Source organism: Coturnix japonica, chromosome 4 (assembly GCF_054131305.1).
Source record: "Coturnix japonica strain WE chromosome 4, WE-NBRP24, whole genome shotgun sequence".
NCBI lineage: Eukaryota > Metazoa > Chordata > Aves > Galliformes > Phasianidae > Coturnix > Coturnix japonica.
This window is the reverse complement of record NC_140666.1, coordinates 74,910,707-74,933,897: the sequence shown is the minus strand read 5'-3', so window position 1 is coordinate 74,933,897 and position 23,191 is coordinate 74,910,707. Positions and strand designations below refer to the sequence as shown.

Genomic DNA, 23,191 nt, shown 5'->3' with positions numbered 1-23,191 from the left:
GGCACAAGTCACCTCAGTGACTCAAACTGCAGCAGTGTGAGGGGTTCATGCCTGCGCACACACCTTGCCCTGCTACCAAAGGTTCTGATCTTCAGGAGCAGGTATCTGCTGCTGTGCTTTCTGCAGAAGCACAGCAGGAAACATGCTTCACAAGCAGTTTTTCATACCCTCAGTGCTCACTTTAACACACCTCAGTTTCAGCAGCTGTTCCAACACTGTGGCAGTTGCCAAGCAGATGAATGGCTTTGCTGCCCCTGCTACAGGGCAGTAACATCTGGCAGAGCAACAAACCAGTAGCAAGGATAGGAACCTCCTACATCTCTGGACCTTAAACTCTCCTGGAAAATCTCATGCACTTGCTTCTTGTTTCACCGCTGATAGCAACACGCTGTGACCTACGATGAGAGAGACAGGTAGTTTCACAAATAGCAGCTGAGATGCAGCCTCAGTAACTGGGCATCTGTTCATGATGTTTTACTAAAGATCCCTGCTATGTAACCCCAAGTGTTGTCTAAAGCCCATGCTGCTTTCCTAAATGCCTCAACAGTACTGTGGATGCTGGAGATTACATTGGCTCTGGCAGGTCTCTGAGGTACATAGAAGCCTTCAGTGTCACATGCACATACAGAGGCCAGGGAAAAGGATGCACAATGAATTTTTTGAGCCAATAACTTCTTACTTCATTGTGCAACCTCAGAAAGACCTTCACAGAAAGCAAATGTCTCTAATACATTTGTTTTATTCTCCATATTTTGACAACGCTATGCTCAAGCTATTGCCATCTTTCAGCAGCGCTACTGCTAGTGCCCGAGATCTGCCACAGACACAAAATCTTCCTGTATCTATTATATAAAGAAAATGAAGACTCAATAATTGTGCTTTCCAATATTATTTTATTACCTTATTACAGACATTGGTGAATAGAGAATAAGTGGCTTGTATTCTTCCTTGAAAAAATACTGAGTTTATCTACTGAATCTCCTGTTTCAAGTATGCCATAAATAACCACTTCTTCTCCATTTATTTAAATTGTAATGACATTATATTATGCTTCTGTCTCTAAAACCTCAGTATGTATTACAACTTAACAAGCTTAAAAGAACAAAGCAAGGAAATAAAACTGTGAACTGGTGCAATAACATACCAAAGTAACATAACACTAATATTCAGCTCAAGAGATCATACCTCACAATGGGCACAATTCTCAAAGTACTTTAAACTGTGTGGTTTCAGATGGCATCAATTAGAGCCTTAGTGACACAAATCTAAACAAAAACTGTAACCCAAAGTCTCATCTTAAAATGTTTTCCACTTAGAAAACACAATGTTTAAATGCACAACATCAGAATGAAACACTTTAATTCCTTCCCTGGATACTTGCTCAGAGAGATGTGTTGAAATTTTTATGTTTGATTTCAAATGGAAAACATTTTGAAGACAGGAGAAACACTATCTGAGAAAGCAGTTCAATCTAGAGTAGAAGAGAGTGAATTATTTGCAGCAGACAATTTATTACAAGAACATAAAAGGCAGAGGGGTCTTTTCCTCTCTGAAAAGGCAATTGCTGCTTTCTTGTTTTCCATCTGAGGATACTGCTTATCAAATCCTTATTGCAGCTACTACCACGCACCTCCCTAACCTCTCATAACAATAGCTCTCATATTTGTAGTCTGTAACTCATCAATTAAATCACTAACTTATGCTCATTCAAGCACAAGGCAACAATATCCCAAAACAGAAAGAAAGGTATCACTAAGACCCTGTGGTTTCCACTGGCTGCTCCAATATGCAGAGGGCAGGGTGAGCTGCACGGCTCTGTCTCCTAAGGCTGAATGAGAGCTTCAGTGACTGGAAAAACTGTGGTATAGCATTATCTCGGAACAAAAGAAAGCAAAATTTACATCTAGTTGTGGCCACAAGGACTCAGTGGTCAAGTTGCATTACCTTTCTTTTAAGACATCCTAGTACTGCAAGTAACAACCGTGACTCCAGACAGCCCTCCCTTCCACAAGCTTTAATGGATCTGAAGTTTAACTGTAGCAACAGCAATACAGGAGCAGCAGTTCAATTCAGGCTAAAGATAATGAAAGATACAATGAAGTAAGTGAGACCACCTCGATGGCAATCAGCCTACCATTAGTTTCCACATACTAACATCACCTCCTGTATCAATTCATCTTTACAGAGGGCCCTGAGGATTCAAGTCTCAGATCCCACAAAACAAAGTAACTACAACATTTCCTGATATTTTGAATTCATTACCTGAGGTGTCCCAGGAATTACTACATTACAAACAAAGCAAAATGCCTGTGAATGCTAAGCTCACTTTGAACAGTAAATGACATAAAAATCTACATACAGTGTGTTAATTGCATTTAAGAATAATTAACAAAAAATTTTTGGTAACCTACAGGGCTTGTCATTCCAGTGATACGGAACCTTTGTTTCAGGAACAGACCGAATCTATTGTTTCACTGATGAATTCAAGTCAGTAACTGCACACAGACACAGACAACAGTGCCAATGGCAGGAGACTGTTCAGAAGTTTAAAACCATAATGGATTAAAAATGCCAAAACACCCTCTGGTCTCACTGGATCTTGAATCTGTTGCAGTCATCCCACAAAGCATTCCACCTTTTGATCCACCTTTTGAGTGGATCTCTGATCTGACTGCTCAATTCATGAGCAACTACTAAGGAAGAGATGAAATGTATAAAGAGGACAACTCCACTCCACTCCACAGCCTCCCATTCCCATCACTGTACTCCCTCAAAATTCCTTTGGGTTGCTGAACTGTGTAAATGTTTCCAAGAGCTGAGTACTGACATGATATGAGGTATTCTAAGTTCTTTGCCACTGAGGGCTGCTTTGTTCTAGGCAGCTCATGAGAGGTAAGAGCACCTAAAAAGACCACTATTCCAACTCCATGATTTCTTCATCCAGTTTCAACACTGTATTTATTAGGGGTTACCCCCAATATTTCTATACAAATCTTTGGAAATAAAAGAAAAATGGAAAGTAAGCTGAGTAAAAGCAAGACATTTAGAGAGCAGTACAACAGTTCTTGTTGGTCACACACCAAGACCTAAAAAGAAATTCAATCATTGCTACAGAAGACCTTGTTAATCAACATGTGCTTAAATATCCTGTGACTTGAAGAACACCAGCCCCAACAGTCACCCACAGACTGACAGGTCATTCTATGAACGTAGAGCTTTACTTTGGCATGTCAAGGAAGTTTACGTGGTGCAAAATTCTTGTCTGACTTTCAGAGAATAGGAGAAAAATCACCTATTTCCTTCAAACCTAAATTTCAGCCCAAATTTTTTTGGTGGTGTTTTTTTTCAGCTCAGGATCAAATTTTCTGCCCTTCAGATTCACAGTGTAGCCCAATACAAACCTGACATACTTCAAACAAAAGTGCATCTTCCTGTGTTACTAGGTCTGTATCTTCTGGTCTTCAAGTTGTTCTGCGCCTGTGTTAGAAGTACATATTTCATTCCCATTTTTTTCTTTCCCTTTTCTGGAAGCCTTCAAACACTTGTCCAGTCTCTTTAGGAAGATGTCTACATCTTGCTTTTTAATTCCAATAGCTGATGCAGCATTGAGGTAAGCACAGGGGTAGTCATTTGTATGTGACATAAAGCCTTTAAAAGTGTAGTTATTCACTGTTTGCACAGATCCACGGGGAACAACCCTGAAATAAACAGAATTGTGATTCAATTATGAAATGCCTTAAATATGTTTATGTGCTATGCTACAATTAGTATATTTACACAAATTCCTACGCAGTGTAATGTCTGCTACACAAATTCCTGTAGGTGGGCTTGGAATGGGTATTCTCCAAGCTAGTGCTTAAACACTGCAATGACTGACAGTAGTTAGCAGATCCTCGGTTAAGTAAAGTCTTTGGGCACAGGTGAATATTCATTCCCCTCTTCAGTTAAGTTTTCATCTTCATTGCTGGCATTTATGAGCTCCTCAGCATGAGATGAAAGACATCTGCAGCCAACTTTTCTATTCCATAACAAGACCTAACTATCAGACCCGCTGTCTCTCCTCAGACAGCCTCGTGACCCCAAGCTCTCTGCAGTCACCATGCTGGGAGCGGGCTTAGGGCAGACATCTGCTTGGCATCATGTTCTGCAGCCCAAAGCTTCTGGGTTCAAGTGCTTCACAGGGCTCAGCCATCCAAGTAGCTGGAACTACAGCTGCACCACTGTGTATCATCCTTTAATGACATCACATAATTTCCCAAACCAGGTCCCTAATCTTTACCACTTTCTGCTCTCCTCTTTCAGTCTACTTCCTCAAATCAGGATCCCAGTTTCCCCACATGCATACCTTGGTACTACAGCTCCCCCTTCCCTTATCCTGTGATGACAACCTTATATTTATTCCCTTCTCAAATGGATACTTTCAGCACTGCTTTTACCTCTTCCTCATACTAAGAACCACTACCCACAAAACCCTATTTCTCAGCACTTTTGGTGCACATTCATTCCTTGATAAACCACAACCTTAATCCACCTCCTTCCTCGGTAAAGGAACGACTCACCTTATGGCTATACTTAGAGCTTACACAAGCAATTAACACCAATCAACTGATAAGAATTTGTTATTCCTGCAGAGACAACGCCTGCAGTTCATATGAGAAACTGCATTCAGACAAATACCACTATAGCTGTCATATCCGTTCTGTACCCAAGTGCTCAAACCTCAGGTTATGGCAAAGCCTGTGTGTGAGCAATGCAAGGAGCTGCTACTGCTACCACTGCTGTGCAACTCAAGGCTAATGCTTAAAACCTGTTGAGATGCCACATCAAACTGTATATGTACTGCAAAAAGAATTGCTTGCATAAAGAAGGAAAAATCTGAAACCTCTGAATCAGAGAAAAAGCTGGAGAGCCTTAACTTCTCAATTATGGAATCTCAGGCAATGATGACTGAAACTGCAGGACATGCCAAGGTTGGGAAAGGTGAATTAAAAAGACCATTTAACTACAGAACATACAGATTTACTGCCATTTCTCTGTGCAGGAAGTGGAATAATCCAAGCTAATGAAGCATATCTTCTGATGTGGAAACAATCAGCACTGATACAGAAAATCACATTAAGTCTATGGCACAAGCCAGCACGGAAGCAGTAATATTCATATTAAGGAATTCTGCCAAAACAAATTTTAAATCATTCTCTTCTTCTGAAAGGTTTAAGCCAAAATCATTAAAAATGATTTGGTTTATGTTTCCACGTACCAGTATCACTAAGAATAAATTCAGCTCAGACTGGCTCAAGGTGTAGAATTGTAGAATTCAAGTTGTAGAATTTTTCTAGTTCCAGAAAGTGGGATTTTCTTCCATATGACAGAAAGCTAAGCAGAGTATTAAAAGCTTATTCCCCTGACACCCAGCACAACCATATTTGTGCTGCAATAAACAAAGAAAGATCTTCCCTAAGCAGCTTACAACATAACTGTAAGATCAGACAACAGCTGGAAACTAAATGAAACCAAGGGGTTCTAGAAAATAATGACACTAAGTTAAATGGGGATAGATTATCTATTTAGTATAGCAAAGCTAAAAGAGAAGGCCTCATTGATAACTCAGGCAGGTAGGCACATTATTGGTAGACAATATTGAGGAAGAAAGGTATAATAATTTTGGACTTGTAATTGCCAGACTAAAGTCTGCAATCACGAAACAATTGCTATAGAGTAAATAGTGCATTATGTATTTTATGAAATCCTAATAAAACTCCCCAGAATTTTCAATTTCATAGCATCCTCACCTTGCTCCTGAAACTTGTCTTGTAAAAAGCATAGATCCAAGCTGGGTAACAGCAGCATCATTATTTTCATCCAGATTCTTCAGTGACATGGCTGAAGTAACAAAAGGTCAGATTAAAACTACTGTGAAGCTTCTTCCCCCTCCCCTCCCCTTCCAAAAAAAAAGAGGGAAAAAAAAAAAATCACGGGGGACATAAGGTGTCTTCCAACAATAAAAATCTGTCCAAGGATTTGTGCTCAGATACAAAAGAAAAACAGACATAAATGCTACATTTCATCATTTCTAGCTTTCCATAAGCTTGGGTGCTTTACTTCTTTGGTTGGGCTGCAGGAAAGGCACAGATCCTGCACAAGGGCGTAACATTACTTTAGTGTTCAGCAGAATTTTTGGTCAGGACAAATATCCTGAGTAGGAATTCCATAATGTCTTTTACAGCAATATAAGACGATGCGTAAAGTAATTATACCCTAATTTATTTTAAAACCTATTTATTTATAAGGTAACCTGCTAACATCTTCTGCCTGCCTTGGCTACAATAATTGATTATGTTGTACAGGAGCAATTTTGTCAGAAGGGCCTGAGTCACAACCCTACTACTCTGCCTTTATAGCAGGTTATCTTATTGGGTTCAGTGGTTTCATCTTGGCTTTATAATAATATAATGGAGTGCAGTGTGCAATGCCTAATGTATAGAAAATGTATATTTAAGTGCATTATGAATGCATAGCTTGTTAGAATTTCTTTTTAAAGATTTAAAACCCCACCATTACCTAAGGATATGGGATTATGTGGTGTATCCAACAGTCTCTCATTGTGGATATCTGCCAGTTTCTTCAACTCACTTGAAAGGTACGAAAACATTTCCTGGGAAAAAAAAAAAAAAAAAAGAAAGGACACAATATTTTTGTTATTGGCTGTCAAACAGAGAAAATACCATCTACTTCACAAAACTTTTAAGTCTCTATTACATCCTTTATAAGTGCATCAAATAAGTTGGACTGATACTTCTCTGAAATCCATCTATAAAGGAACAGCTCCATTTCCTTCACCTTGTTCTTCCCCTCAGGACGGTGAAGAGCTCTCTATCTGATCTAATATACGTGCCTGGGAGGTCAGCCATTCTCTCTGTGGAACTGAAACCTAGATGAGTAAAATCTTGAAGAGATTACTGCTCTGCAGCAGGTCTTTCCCCATGTTTGTATCCTGTTGAAGGATTTGACCTTTCCCCACTCCTGCAAGAGCTTCCCCTCACTCCAGTCCCACGAGCCAGAGAATGAACCAACACAGATGGCCACGATATGGCAAATTGCTTCCTGTATCATTTTCTATGAATAAGCTTCAGACTAAAACAATCACTTTTTGTTACCACTTATTATACAATCGCAGCTACCAGTGGTTCATAGACCTCTCTTTCTGTACAAGAGAGGCAATGTTTTTTTTAAGGAGAAGGCTATGAGTACACGTGACTGTATTTTGTTTCATACAACATATATTCTCCTGCCAGTCCTCTTCCTATCACCCACCTCTCCTGTGCAAGCCTCCTAAAGAAATGGAGGTATCTGAATTCTGATACCACTTAGCACCACTCTCCCTATTGGATTCCCCAGACGCTTTTCTGTCCTTTTTAATGCTTAGTTTCTCATAAATACTAGCAAAAAGATGCAGGCACTGGGAATTCTTTTTTTAAAGAATACTAAACAGCAGCTTTTTCCTCTTTCTGGTCAAAAAGATTGTGCTGCTCATCTACTTCAATGTGACTGCCTGTTCAGCATCCTCATCAATTTCTGGACCTGACATGTGATTTTTCATTCCTTAAATAGAGTTGTCTCTCCTGTTTGCAGACCAGTATCCTGTTCTGACCCGCACACTCTGACAGGTACAAATTATAGCTTGTGATCAGAATTATGCTCTTAAACAGAGCCTCCCACAGGTCTTATGAAACCAAATGAGTTTTGTAGCAGCTAAGTTAGAAGAATGTTACAGCTTTTTAAAGGCACTGCAGTGAGCCCAGCCCCATTTTATGAGCAAACAAATGACCATCGCTCCTGACCTGTGCTTCCTAATATCATGGAATGAATTCTGCCGGAAAGAAAAAGTAGGATGCTGCTGTACAAACAAATTAGGCTGTAGATTCCTTATCAACAAGAGCATTCAGCTGCTGTAACACTTGGAACAACAATAAAAATACAGGAGGCATCTATGGTTCTTTATCAGAACTCAAAATGTGTGGAGAATCATTTGTATTTTGCAGAGGCGTTCTGAAATGAAATGATTTAGTGGTTTCAATCCATCAGTTTATTTACAGTTCACTTGTAGAAGCTGAAAAACATTTACTCGAATATTCAAACACATGTCTCTTCCTCCTAGTCCATCACTGAGTACAAACACATTACTCATGTGTTATTTGCTTTCAACAATGAGCATCATTAGTATGTTTAGCCATTAGACCGGTACTTTTTGTAATCCAATTCATAAATTAATCTGTGCTCCCTCTGCTGGCTATTTACTTTTACAGCTGAAGCAAAGTATTACAGAACTATACACTAACTCTGCCTGCTGTGGAGGTGTTATCCATGAAACCAGTTCTGAGAAAAACTTATCTTGGAACAGGAAGAAATCCCCAAGTAATTCATTTCTGTACATTATATCTAAGGAACTTTATATTATGTATTTATTACCTAAGGACTCCAAGTTGTTACAACCAGTTACCCACTGCACAAAAATATGAGATAAAATTAATGCCTGGGTTACTAGATCAGCCTTCACAAACACAGCAATTTGGCAGAACAGGAAAGAACAGAAAGATGGGGAAAAAAAGAATCCAAATGTACATTTTTATGTGTTTGCAAACAAATTCAAAAACTTGTTTTTATGAGCTTCTGCATTTTGCATCTTTCCACTGGAAGCCCTGGTGTTATTTGATAGATTGTTATAAAATAGATTAATGGCCTTTCAAAAGAAAAAAAAAAAGGAATATGAAATATTCTTGTGAGGTCAAATCTATAACCAACCCCTGTTACAAAACATTTCTGTTATGTGGACAATTTATAAGCACCCTAAGCAATTATATACAAATAAGATCTTAGAGAATTGCATTTCTGTGACAGCCCACGACGCTTTCTCGTTTGGAGCTAACTATTATGCTGAAGTTGCATTGAACAACCCGAGCACTACATGTCAATTATGTTTCATTATTTAATTCTCCCTTTCCCCTTAAAAACCTACAGAACAACAAAACTTCACAGCCGCTTTGTGCTCCACACACACTGACAACTCTAATATGCTGTACCTGAGTCTGATTAAGATACTTTGCTGCTGCTGCAGTAGTTGTTCACGATGGAGCTGTCACAGCTTCTCTTCTGCTTTATGTAGCACACAGAGCAGCTGCATCTGATGTGTAACCTGATCAGACACTGGGCACACTGTACCATGCACACAAAAAAAGGCTGCACTGCTGAGTATGGAGCCCCATACTCAGAAGGTTTACTTCCTGAAATGCAGCCAAACAGCATCAGAGAAACTGCAGGTGTACGTCTGGAATGCTTACATAGACCACATAGACTCACATCCAGATTCTCTTGCACTGCAACACTAAGAATTTTGTCTCATTGCACCCTTTTTACCCTCTCATATCAGAGCATGCAACCTCATACTCCATGAATGCCATCCCATCAGAAAACATAATTCCACATATGCGTTCCTCTCTCTCATATAATCTCTTTCCTATATTAAAAAGTACCCCCGTGCAGAAGTAAAATGGGACAGATGCAGCAGGGGACACAGAAGAGAAACTGTCACTGTGCCAGTTCAAATAGTCAACTCAGAAGAAGGTTATAATCTGCTCACAAGGAGCTGAATCAGCATTGGCATTCACCCAGCAGAAAGCTGTGTCCTCTGCATCCCCTACAGCCTCTGCACCCACTGGAACTCACTCAGCTTCCCTGACAGAGCTGCCCAAACATCACACAGCCACCCAGGCCTGAGGCAGCAGGGCTTGCCCATGATTTCTGTCAGGGTCTGGGACAGCTGTGGGGGGTGCCCAAAGAGAACTGGGACATTGGGACAGAGCTCTGAGGGAGGCGGGCAGGCTGAGGAGATTCCTCCTACCTTGAGTTGAGGGATTGTGTCATATAGAATCATAGAATGATGAAGTAGGTTGGAAAGGACCTTAGAGATCATCCAGTCCAACCCTCTGCCATAGACAGGAACACCATCCTGGCTGACTCTGAACTCATTCAGGATTTTCTGCTCCAGTCAAGTGCACAAAAGACTATGGGGCCCAGCAGGATCCATCCCAGGGTATTGAAAGAACTTGCAGATATTATCCCGAGACCTCTCAATTATTTTTCAACGGTTTTGAGAATTTGGAGAAACTGGACACTGACAAATATTGTTCCAATTTTCAAGAAGGGCAAGAAAGACGACCCTGGTAATTACAGACCTGTCAGTCTCACATCAGTGCCTGGTAAAATTACGGAGAAGATCATAATGGGAGTTACTGAAACACACAGGAATGATGGCAGTCATTGGTCACAGCCAACACAAGTTCAAAAGAGGAAGGTCCTGTTTAACAAACTCAATTTCCTTTGACGACAAGGTTATCCATCCAGTTGACCAAGAAAAGCCATGTGATGTGATCTTTTTGGATTTCAGCAGAAATTTCTATACTATCTTTCATAGCATTCTTCTGGACAAAATGTACAGCGTGCAGCTAGACAAGTACACGGTATGATGAGTGAACAACAGACTAATGGGTTGAACTCAATGGTTTATAGTAGACGGGGTTATCAAAGGCTGGAGGCCAATTACTAGTGGGGTACGTCAGAGCTTTATCTAGGGGCCAGTTCAGTGCTTTTTTTATAAATGACCTGGGTGCAAGACTCTAATGCACACTTCAGTTCACAGACAATACTAAATTAGGTGGAGATGGTAATGTCCCCAAGGGCAGAAAGGGCTTCTGAGAGATCTTGACTGGCTAGAGGGCTGGGCAATCACCAACCATACTAAATTTATCAACAACAAGTGCTCAACTCTGCAGCTGGAATGGGGTAATTCTGGATATATGTACTGTCAGGGAAACAAGAGGCTGGAAAGCAGCCATGCAGGTCTGGAAGTTCTGGTTGACTGCAAACTGAATATGAGTCAACAGTCATGGAGTACATCAGTCCCAGCACTGACAGTTGGGCAAGGGAAGGGATTGTTCCACTCTGCTCTGTGCTGGTGCAGCTTCACTTCAAGCACCAAGTGCAGGTTTGCACTCCATAACATAACAAAAGATGTAAAACTATTAAAGAAGGTCCAAAGGAGGGAAACAAAGATGGTGAAGGGTCCAAAGGGCAAGATGTATGAAGAACAGCTGAGATAATGCAGTTTGATCAGCCTAAAGGAGACCGACAGGAGGTCTCATGGCATCCTACAGCTTCCTCATGATGGGAATGGATGGGCAGGTGCTCATCTCTTCTCTGTGGTGCCAGTGACTCTGAGGCTCTAAGAGAACAGCATACAGCTGGGTCAGGGGAGGGCCAAGTTGGATGTTAGGAACAGGCTACTCATCAGATGGTGGTAGGCACCCAACAGGCTCTTCATGGCAATGGTGACAGCTGCTGGAATTCAAGGAACGTTTGGAAAACGCACTCAAACACAGGGCTTGAATCTGAGGCAGTCCTGTGCAGAGCCTGGAGCTGGACCTGATAATCCTTGTGGGTCTCTTCCAACTCATTTGAGTCATTTTATGACTAGTTCTTGCCCTTGGTTGCGTGAGATTAATCTCTTCTCAGTAATATTCTAGACTTTCTGGCCTGAGCTCAAGTAACCTGAAATAACATTAGTGAGTAAGTATAAAAAGAGAAAGAAATACTGGAAGTTTTTTATAGCTGACTTTGTGTGAGTAGGTGTAACTGAACCGATATAGAAAGGAGTATTCTGTGTCAACCTATAAATAGCTCCTGCTGAGAGCCTAATAGCTCTGCCTCTGCCTTCACAGAGCACAGGCAATAAACTATCATTATTACATTTTTACAATTCAGGAACAAACACATTTAAGCAAAAAAAAAGTTTCTATTTCTACAGCAAATCCAATAAAAGAAACATATTTATGCCATATATAAGGCTATGTTTATAGAGTATACTCGCACTTAAAAATAAAACAGACCTCAAATTGTAAAAATGTAATGCTTTATTCACTGTAGAATTCTACTACCAAGAAAATGATACGATTTAAAGTATTATACAGCTATTCATCAAGACAATTTACTTACAAATAACTTATTAATCATAATGTGGCAATATTTACACTGCTTGTTACATATCTGCAAAATCAGTTTTGTAGAAAACATGATAAATTCACTTAAAGTTCTTCTGGAGATGAGAGGAAGAGGGGAAAAATAAATTTGCTTTAAATGAAGACACAAACCCACATTTAGTGATAGCAAAATGGGTCGGAACGAAACATTAGAAACTACATTCCACTATTGGTAACAGTGTGACTGCTTTCGGCGTTTCACAAGCCCTGATTTCACATAGCTTGCACAGACCACACCATAGCCTTTGAAAGTCAACCCTGCTGTTCTTCTCATATTCTAGCCACTCCTATGGGATCTCAATCCCAGTACAGAATCTCTGTATGTCAATACAGGGAACTGGAAACAAGCCATGGCATACAGCACTACTATCCTGCTCAGATATCAGAAACAGCAGCAAGCCACCAGCAGGAGACAACTGAAACATATTTTCTAAATAAAATAATGCATGTAGCAAATCGCGCATGATTTAAAACTATTAACTTACAGTACTTAATCCACATTTCCTTACCTAAGAAATTCTACAAAAAGGATTCTCACCGTTAATGCTTACAGATAGCAAAAGCAAGCCCTTTAGTATGTCCAGAACTGAAGATGACTCAAGAGTAGAGGTTCCAATTTTAGAACACTTGAATATTTTGAAAACTCAATAATATCCAACACAAAATATACATGGCAGAGGCAGAGAAGAAACCTAGCTCTGTATCTAGATGGTTGCCTTAAATGACAATCTTTTAATGTTTTTGTGGCTGAGTACTTCTATCTTATCAGAAGTTGTGATTTTCTTGAGAATATGGTACACAGCATTTAACACTACCATGGTACAAAAGCATAATATGGCCAAATGAAGATGAGCAAAGACCTCTGGGATGAGCTTTGTGATCATCACTACGCGGCAGAGCACTTCTCAGATTGTACTGGACAAAATTCTACTGCATTAGTCATATCCTTGAACAATAAATACAAATACTGTATGAGGTAGTTAAGACTGATGTAAAAAAATGCATCAAGGAAGTCAAACTTACACATTTACATCATTTGGTCAAGCAGTAATTTTATCATATTGCCTTTCCAGATTAAGAGCTGTAAACTCCAAAGAAATGTAACGGCTTTCAAGACAGAAATAGGATTTACTGCACGAAGCAGTTTTGCAACAAGGCTTTAAAAGCTGAATCCAAGAAAATGCTGCTTCCCAAACAGCTTACCTTTCTCTCTTTCAGTAACTGTTTGTAGCCGCTGGCACCTAGAGACAGAAGCGTAATGAGGACATCTAAAGAAGGAGATGCAGAAGCTCTTCCTGAAAAAGCAAAGCAAAACTAAACAAAATAAAAATGTACGGGTTAAGTTTAAAAAACAAGAATGACAAAAACAAAAAAACTTATGTGAAAGGAAATTGATAATTGAGTTTTCTACAGTTATTTTGTATGGAGGAAATCAATCCATGAACTACTTACCTGGATACATTTTGCTGATCTCCTGAATAAAGGACTCATTGAAGCCAGCAATGATAGCACCACCTACTGGAACCATAAAATTTTTGTCCAAGCTCTGAACAAAAGCATCTATTCTGCCCACTCGAGCACCCTTTATCAAAAGGAATAAAAGAATCCACAGCACGTATTAATGAAAAATGTGGGATAGCATTGTAATAATAACCCAGCAATAAAACAAATGTCATTCCTAAAACTCTCTCAGATATTTTATTTGTGATGAAGGATTTTAAAGCACAGCACTGCCTTTGTTTTGCATTGCTTACCACTTTTTGCTGCCTGCTAACACGCTACCTTAAGCTATCTTAATTTGCTATGATTTAAAATGCTGTCTTTAGTTCCTGCACATCTCCAAAAAGAGTAGCTCATTTGCAGCAACTATCAAATAAAGTCCTCTGGAATTTAATGGGAATTGTACAGTTAACAACATTTAACACTGCACAATTCAAAACGTGCCACAGGTTCTGGCAGTAAAAGGCTACAGCTTAACGCCTCATCAGAAAACAAAAATATCTTTTTTGACATGTACACGTAATCTGCATCAAAACAAATGGACCGTGACAGCGCTCCCTCACATAATGCTGCCTGCAAAATTAAGATCCAGACAACTTCCTCAAAGACTTTCCCTCCTCCTGGAGAACAAAATGCCCCCAACATTTGGCCAGTGAGATCTTCTTAAAGGAAAAAAAAAGAACAATAACAGTAGAGTCTGCTGTGCAACTTCAGCTTAGTAATACAGCATCAATGAACTGTGCAATTAAGAAGCATGCATCATAACAGAAGCTGGAAGTATATTAATGATAAAACATATTGAAGAATTTTCAAGTACTTACACATTATACATACATAAGTACTTTGTATTAAAACCAAGAAACAAGCAGAGCTAACATGGGACAAAAAGAGTGAAAAGGGCAGATGAAACTAAGACAGTTGTTATTTCTGTGTTTTAATACATGAGTGCATGGGGACAGGTATACATTTGATTTCATTAGTGACTGCTTCCACAAGGACAGTACATTTTCTGTCAGAGGAAATAAATCCTTGTAAATAAACAGCAGCTCAAATGTATACATTCCCATAACTGAAAAAGAGAAAGGAAAACCCAAACCACACACCAAGAAGCCAGGGAAAAAACACAGAAACAAAACCACAAACAGTTCTATTTGTGGCTTTGCAGTCTGAGAAAATCATCATTAGATATGACACCATATGCAGCAAAACTCAGCAATCCCACAGTCTCCTTCATGTTAGAATTTCACTACAATTAATCAGGTTCAATGCAGTAAACATGTACCATCGCAAATCAAACACATACAGTGTTCTATTTCACGCACCATTTCAACATCTGTCACATCCCTTCAGTCTCTCAAGATAAATTTAGAAATGCTAACAAGATCCAGCTGGTCTTTGCTCACATAATAACAATGTCTTCTTAACCAGAAAAAAAATTATTGGCACATATATAATAGTTCAGGATTCCCTGGATCCTCTTAAAATACATGGGCAACAGGGAGAACAGAGGAATATCAAAGAAACATTGCATTCATTTGCAATGAGCAAAAATGCAGGTGTATGCTTTGTGGTTGATCTTAGGTACTAAACAATTTGCTTTGCAGAAAAGGCAATAAGAAATTGAACTTGTTTTGAAGACCACATTGAATTCAACAGTTTTCCCAGGTGTTCTCTGTGCCAACAATATGGACAAGTGACAACAAAGTGCTGCTGAACCACGTCGTGCCTTCAAGACTGCCAGTAAAACATGTGAGTTTGAGAATATAAAAACTGAAAGAAATTTGAACATCGGTAACTCATTCTGTTGAAGCTTTAATCTCTATTCAAGTACAACCAATGATTTAACAATTGTAGGTTAATGATTTTATGAAGTATTTTAAGAAAGATTAGTAGGGATATCTTTCCATTGTAAAAGACACCCGAACATAAACGAAGCCTCAACAAATCTGGTTACTCAAAAAGCCAATAACAGAAACAAACATTTTAAGTATTATTTCCTTCTGCTCCGTACTCTCAGCAAATAGTCCAGCTATAGGATATGTGTGGGATTTATCTCCAAGCTGCGACACATGATAAAACTTGCTAGCATTGTCTATGATTAGAGGTCTTCTCATGCTTCTTAAGAATATATAGATAGATAGATTTGAAATGCACAGTTCCTACCTGCTGGATAAGATGCATACATTTTGAAGATTGAACTCCATATGCATTGTTGACAATATGGGGAATGTCATAGTTAGCACAAATTATAGCCAATTCCTCCAGCCTATGAGCATAAAATTGTAATTTAGAGAAATACTAATCACTGTAATCCATGTTATCAATCAGACCATTAAAAGACTGAAAGGTCTACAGGAAGGTCAGAAAGAGAAAATAAATGTTCTTGTTTACTGCCTCGTGGCAGCAATAACCACCTTCAGCATCAAAGGTTAAGAAGAAAATCCTATTAACTTTTATAAGTATTACAAATGGTTGAACTAGGCTGAGATTTTTCATGCTTCACTGGAAGTTTTGTCTGGAACCCAGAACCCAGATCTCAAATCATCAGCTCTGATATTTTGTTACTTTAGTGATAATTAACAGAATTGCAGCTATTTATGCATTTTCCTTTTATTTAACATTCAACCTGAAAGCAGCTTGATCAAAGTTTCAAGATGTGTTTGAGGAACTGGGAGCTGTATAACAGAGGAAGCCTTTAAATTCCTGGAATTACAGTGAGGCCAGCTTGGATCATTTCTCAGTGAAACCAGGATTTAATTGAATGCAAAGGTCATTTCCATTGAGGGACTAAAGCTTTTTAAGCACACATCTAGTTAGTAACCTTTTCAAAGCACTGCCATCACACCCTTATTTTTTCAATACCTTGATTTCTAACAAGCTTTTAGAATCTTTTAAGAATCTTTTATAAAGAAAATCTATTTCAAAAATAATGTAGTACTTGATAATTTGAAGTGATTATAAAGATTATTTTTAAAACAAGCATCAGAAAAATCCAAGCCTTCAATGCATTTTTCCCCTGTCTATCTTTGTGCAGCCTCTCACTGTAATTTACCGACATCCATATAAAATGTGACAAGAGTAGGAAAACATTTCCCAGGAGGTGACATTCTTTTGTATTCTATTTCTATTATATTGCCTTGTGCTCTTTTGTAATGCAAAACTCAGCTACAAACCTCAGATTGAATTTTCTGAACCTCAGTCCCTAGGAAAACAACAACATCACAGCGTTATTCCTAGAGAAATTACAAGTATGTAAAGCACCAGTTTGGCCAGGTAACACTCACAGTATAATGTATGCATTCATCTTTGACAGTCAAGATATTCAGCAGGAACTGCGTGTCCAGTAATTTTTTCCCATTTACCAACATTCTGAATCCTGAGTTAACAGGAAACATTACACCAGGCAAAGTTTTTGCCTTCTGATTTGCTGGTGTTGCTCACTGAGATTCATCCCTCACCTTTCAAACAAGACTCAAAATAATTTCCACTCTTACAGGTTGTTTTTTATCCAAGTGCAGGTAGAGAAATTTGCCAATCTAGAAACAGAGGGTTCACTGCTCTGTGTGATCCATCATCTTTCTCACCCACTGAGTCCCAGTAAAGCAACACGCCAGCTGTCCTGAAAACAGAAAAGGCTCTTTTCCTACAAATATGTCATGAAAAGAAGGCTGAGAGGGGACTTGATCCAGGTTTATAAATACCTGAGGTGTGGGAGCCATAGTGGTGAGTCTGGTCTCTTTTCAGTAGTGCGTGGGGACAGGACTAGGGGTAATGGGATGAAAGTACAGCATAGGAAGTTCCGCACAAATGTGCGGAAGAACTTCTTTACAGTGAGGGTGACGGAGCACTGGAACAGGCTGCCCAGGGAGGTGGTGGAGTCTCCTTCTCTGGAGATATTTAAGACCCGCCTGGACGCCTACCTGTGTGACATGGTTGGTGTAGGGAGCCTGCTTTGGCAGGGGGGTTGGAATCGATGATCTCTAGAGGTCCCTTCCAACCCCTACAATTCTGTGATTCTGTGAATAATTAGATCTACGCTACAATACAGGATGAGAGTTCTACAGTTTGAAAAGAATATGTGACTCTGCATGGGAAGCAAACAATAAGGCTCACCACTTGTATGCCTCTAAAGCTTAAGTTAAACCATTAAGAGCAGCTAGTGATGTCAGAAAAATAAAGCATTAATGTAAGTTTGGTTACTACTCAAGTTCCCAGAAGTCACAAGTAGCGTGAGTGGCAAAATATATCTCTATGTCCTTTCTTTCTCTCCTGCCTGTAAAAGTTCATAAAAACAACAACTTTGGCCTTTCTCCTAATACTAATGAAGTGACAAAGTAGAGAATTCTATGAAGTTCATTAATTAACCAAAAAGTCACATTTTGCCTTCAGTTCTCCTTTCAATACAGTGCTTCTTGCAGCAACAGGTAGAAGTCAGAGAACTTACGTCTCTCTAATAAAGGGGATTTATATAGTAGTACATTATATCAATAAAGTCTCATAACACTTCAAAGGAACTACAGGTACACAGACATAAACTTCTTATCCTAATCATTCAACAATCCTAACCCACCTAAAATCTTAAAACATCACCATCACAACTAAATAAAGCCTTAACAATGTAAATTATTTAAAAGCAGACATATAAAAATGGTATCCTCCAGAACTGCTTTATTCTCTCTCCTGTAGGAAGATGGATGTTATGGCCTTCAGTAGTTGACAGTATCCTTTAAATAGAAAACACGTTCAAATTCTCTTCTATCTGTGGTATATCACAACACAGTGCCACTACCTAATATTTCATCTCTTAGTTGCAGAGGACAAAACAATTGCATGTCAAAAAGAGAAGGCAGATAAGGAAAAGATTCATTTACCAAAGCTATAAAATAGACCATTCAATTTTGATAGCTTTGATTTAAGTTGGCCAATAAATTTGCAACTCAGCATTCATAGTATTCTGACAGAATTATTTGCTTTTAACTTCCCTCTAGCAACTGAGCTAAACCCACGATAAATACTGTTTTTCAAATATTTTAGAAGTAATTTATGTGTAGAAATAACGTCTGGAACATTCTGTTTCTCTTCTCCTAATTGCAGTGTTCATCTCTGCTTCAGCAAGTGCTTGAACTCACGCATTTGTAGCGGCTACAGAAGTTAGTTAGTTAGAAGCAAGAGAGTTTAAGTTTCTTTTAATGGTGATTTTACAGCTGGAAACTGTAAGTTGTAGCATCAAGCAATCAGGCTATAAATGTTCAAACCCAGACACATGAGGGTAGAGCAAATCTCACGTTATGCTCACAAAGCACTGCCCCACATGCTTTCAGGGGTTTCCCTCTATCAGTATATCTTTATTAACACTAAGGACATCAGCATAACACAGGAAAGAGCAACTCAAGCAATGATTTTAAATGTTGGCAATAGTTTGTGTTTTTTTAAAGCAGTGGTATTAGCCTAGGAAAATTCATCATTGGTTAGAGACAAGAGTAGAAAAGGTAAGATGAATATTAAAGTGTGGCACTAGCTGTGGAACTATACTTTCTGGACTTTGTTTTCTATGAAATTCTTCTCTCACCACTTCCCTGAAATCCCATGAGAAACCTCTGTCAAAGTGGCATTAATTTCACCCAAAGTGACCATTATTAACCACATTCATTTTCCTAATGCATTTTTTTGAAACCGAAGCATTATTTCACAACCTGTCATTACCCTTAAACACGGGGACTGAAGCATCTTTACTGGATGCACTTTGCTTATTGGCAGTAACTGAGCATTCAAAACACGTAGGTTTTTTTCACTGACAACCAATAATGTACTTGTTATAAAGACTACTTACCTATCAGGTACCCTTGGAGCAAAGCAAGATGTTGTAGAATGCACACAAAGAATATTTTCAGCACCGAGAGTCTTGATTTTAGCCTCCACTGCTTCAATATCCGTCCGTAGCTCATCACCTTCTAATACATTCTCTATCACCACAGGCTCAAAACCTAACCAACAAAACAAATCTCCAACTCATTGTGGGCTTTTCATTTCTAAGTGTAGATTTCAAAAATATACATTTTGTCTTTCAACAGATTATTTCAGACTCAGATTAATAATATAAACACATTAGCACAGAATCCCCTTTGCTTTAGATGTTTTATCCAATCAACATTTTATGCCAAAAAACAGAATCATAGTATAGCTTGGTTTGGAAGGGAACTCAAAGATCACCTAGTTCCAACACTCCTACTGCAGGCAGGGTTGCCAACCAATAAATCAAAGGGCACAAGGTCATGTTGCCCAAGGCCCCATTTAGCCTGGCCTTGAAATGAAATGTTTCCTAGGAACCCGGACAAGAACCTGTGCCACCACTTGCCCATATACGATCATTTTCCAGCTCATGCACATACCCCTTACTTGCCATTTTGTTGATCCTGTGAGTCTGTCTGCAGACAGGGGACAGCTTTGGAGTAGGGCTGGACTTCTACCCTTAGTTTACTTACAGTCTGGTAGACAAGGAATTTCATTTGAGAAGGAAATAAGGTTTGAACTAAGAAAGGCACCAAACTTATTTCCTGACTGAGCACTGACATACCAAGATTAAAAACAAACGGGGCAGCTAACACTTACCACATTCCAAAATAAAATACCATGGTAGTCAGACAGATTGTCGCCTTCTGATCCCAATTTCAAAGACACTTTTCATTTTTTTTGAATATATTTTAGAGAGGGATTGGAACCATGAACCCATGACATCATTCTCAGGAAAGCAAATTAGGCATCCAACTGAAAATGAATGCTAATTTACTTAGTCTTGCTCTCTTTAGTAAGAAAACACAATACTATATACATCTCCCTACTTCAGCATAGTCCCACATTCTATTAGGCAACAGGAAAACACGTCTGATTTTGTGTTAGAAATCAGGTGTGTAGAAATAAAGCACTTACAACTACACATTAGATCTTTTCTGGATATGATTCCAAGTATATGAATTCAGCATCACTCTGAAATATAGAGTTTTGTATATGTTAGAAAAGCACAGCCTGTAACCAGCCATCCCCCTATTACCTGCAGTTATCATCGATTTAAAGCATGATTTCTGGTCTATCCGTGGCCAAATAATGTATTTTGCCTTTGGTCTCTTGTGCCGCAATGTTAAAAAACATAGAGTTAGACTCATGCCAGTTGCCATAGGAACCACAAAGCAATTGGTCACTGTCCGGACACCTGCAGGTGAAAAAGTCAGAAATTAACACAAAGAACACACGACATTTTGCCATAAGAGAGACAGACTTTCAGCTGTCCACCTACCAGCCTGCTTTATAATATCCAGAACGACTGAATTAGTGAGCTTGTTCAAAAGGCTCGACCCTGCAGCTTTAGGCTGGACTGCAGAAATATCTCCTGATCTTCCAATTCCGTGGATCAACCTGAACAAAAAAGGTTGAAAACACACATCAAGATTTGCCACGTCCCAAAGCAATTCTCGCTACTGGAAAGAATTTGGTAAACAATTGTGGAAAAAATTGTACCCGATGCACTCTCTCTCGTGAGCTCCATTGCAACCAACTACGTATATTAGGATGAAATTGTATTTTATTTTTGTTTTGAACACTAGACTAACAACATTCCATAAAGCAAATAAAGAACACCCAATACAGAAACAGCTTGAGCACCTGGCAGGCTTACTTTTAAGTGCACCCCAGCAACGCCTTGATGCCTGTTAAACTAGTATTATAAATGCAGGTATGTCCAGACATGTAAATCCAAAGAAAACAAAAGCCAGTTGCCTACAGCAGAGCATAGTATAAAATACTGCTCCAGAACCACCTCCTGCTCCCTCTCCCACTCCCAAAGCTACTTGATGAAACATTTTAGCAATCAGTGCATGGAGGAAATTCTCTAAACTTTTCCTCTTTCTTGCTCTCAGGTGAAGGTGAGATGCCAGGTGACAGAGATACCTGAGACCAATAAATGACAGCCCAGGCTCACCCTGGCCAGAAGCTGGGCATGCCCTCTCCAGCAACACCAGCAATTCCTTGTGCACTCTACCCAGTGCAACTCTCTGCCTCCCACACCTCACAGATCTGAGACTAGACAGCAGAACAGGAACCAGAAAGCCCACACTGACGTGCTAGTGGTTTTCTTCATTAATTTTTCATTGTACTTAGGGCTCCTGAAAGCCATTAAGCCTAAGTAATTCACTTTCCATATGGTAAAGCTCACTAAAACTTTTGTCTCCAATATGCTTTTGTGCTACTGTTTCAAGGAGAAACATCCCAAGAACTTTCACTCAGTTTCAATCACCTCGGATTAAACAGCAAAGCTACTCAGCACAGAACACTGTGCACAAAGTTTATCTTCATACTGACATTAATGCCGAGTCTCCAGAGTCACAGCTTCCAAAGTACCTGCCAAGCATAAGGGCTGTGAGCTATCAACAGCTCCTTCTGTCTTTGTAATTCAGCTCACTTCACACAAAATAGATTTTATATAGACTGGGTTTTTACGTGCATATCAACTTTTCATGGTATAAACATAGTAATGAATATAAGAAATACAAATGGCTGTTCACTGGGGATGCTCAGTACTTTACAACTACAGTACTCGGTAGTTTTAATTGATACGCTGATAAGAAGCTGTACAGCATTGAAAAAGCAACAATAAAACAGACTGATTCAAATAGCCAATAGAACTTGTACCTATAGTGCCTTCGGGCAACAAGTCCTGATGCCACTCTGCCTTCCCTCTCTCCCACACCACAGTTGCCCAGAAAGTTATTGCTGTCCATTATGGCAAGTTCATGAAGGAAGAGTTCAATGGTGCTTTCGTCCCATCCATCTTCAGGGCATTTTCCCTTAATAATAATAGAAACACAATTTATAACCTTGGAAATTAAGAACAACCTTGGAAATTAAGAACAACCATGGAAATTAAGAACGAACACATAACTTGTTTTAATGGTGTCATTCTCAGACACTGAACAGCAGTTTCTATTTGGATTGCAGTGATTACTGTCACTGCGTAACACTTATGTTATAGACTCAAGGTAGTCTATATATTAACAGTTATGTTACAGACTCAAGGTAGTCTATATATTAACAGTTATGTTATAGACTTGCATTGCAAAAGAAGCTGAATAATGATTTTGCCATACATCCAATGCAGTTATAAGCCAGGGAGCTGCACAGGGAGCCAACGTTGGCTGCCCAAAGCCCACACGGCACCGCTGTCGCAACTCAGTTGGTCAGAGGTCGCTTAACAGGTGACAACAAAAGGAACCCGATGGCAGCGTGGTACGGAAGGGCCGCTGTGTCCGCACCGAGCGGGGCAGCATCCAGCGCGCTTTGGGCCGCGGGGACTGAGGTGCGGCGGGCTCCGTTACCTGCTCCAGCAGCGCCCGCACGAGCAGCTCGTGCCCGCGGCGGCCCTGCGCCCCCTGCCGCACGTAGGCGGCGGTCACCAGCCGCTCGCTGGACCCGAAGTTCTCCTCGTTCATGGCGGACGGGCGCTGAACACGCTCCGGGCCGCTCCGTGCAGCTCGGGGCCGTGCGGGCGATACCGCCGTCCGCTTCCCGCCGCGGCCGTGACCGCTCGGGGCTGCGCTTGCGCCGCCCGCTGT

General features: G+C 39.8%; 1 protein-coding gene across 2 annotated transcripts; it reads right to left on the bottom strand.

Annotated features, from left to right (window-relative positions):
- Positions 1-873: 873 nt before the first annotated feature.
- SEPSECS (Sep (O-phosphoserine) tRNA:Sec (selenocysteine) tRNA synthase) lies at positions 874-23,173 on the bottom strand. Of its 2 annotated transcripts, XM_015862674.3 has the most exons (11): positions 22,955-23,173; positions 22,272-22,426; positions 20,881-20,999; positions 20,638-20,796; positions 19,420-19,573; positions 15,753-15,855; positions 13,542-13,671; positions 13,293-13,384; positions 6,559-6,652; positions 5,790-5,880; positions 874-3,698 (listed from the first exon to the last, which is right to left on the bottom strand). In XM_015862674.3, exons 1-11 carry the CDS (start codon positions 23,066-23,068, stop codon positions 3,440-3,442), a joined length of 1,470 nt encoding a protein of 489 aa, XP_015718160.2. In that variant the 5' UTR covers positions 23,069-23,173; the 3' UTR covers positions 874-3,439. The 2 variants fall into 2 exon arrangements, with proteins under 2 accessions (XP_015718160.2, XP_085401755.1); XM_085545629.1 differs by lacking the exons at positions 874-3,698; positions 5,790-5,880; positions 6,559-6,652; positions 13,293-13,384; positions 13,542-13,671 and adding an exon at positions 15,179-15,359.
- Positions 23,174-23,191: the final 18 nt, after the last annotated feature.

What these genes read in the sequence shown, in the direction of transcription:
- SEPSECS (XM_015862674.3), bottom strand. Translation starts at nt 23,068, where the DNA reads ATGAACGAGGAGAACTTCGGGTCCAGCGAGCGGCTGGTGACCGCCGCC. An exon ending in TGCGGGCGCTGCTGGAGCAG is followed by an intron (nt 22,427 to 22,954) that starts GTAACGGAGCCC and finishes ATTATTATTAAG; the next exon opens with GGAAAATGCCCTGAAGATGG. An exon ending in ACATAATCCCATATCCTTAG is followed by an intron (nt 5,881 to 6,558) that starts GTAATGGTGGGG and finishes TTGTTACTTCAG; the next exon opens with CCATGTCACTGAAGAATCTG.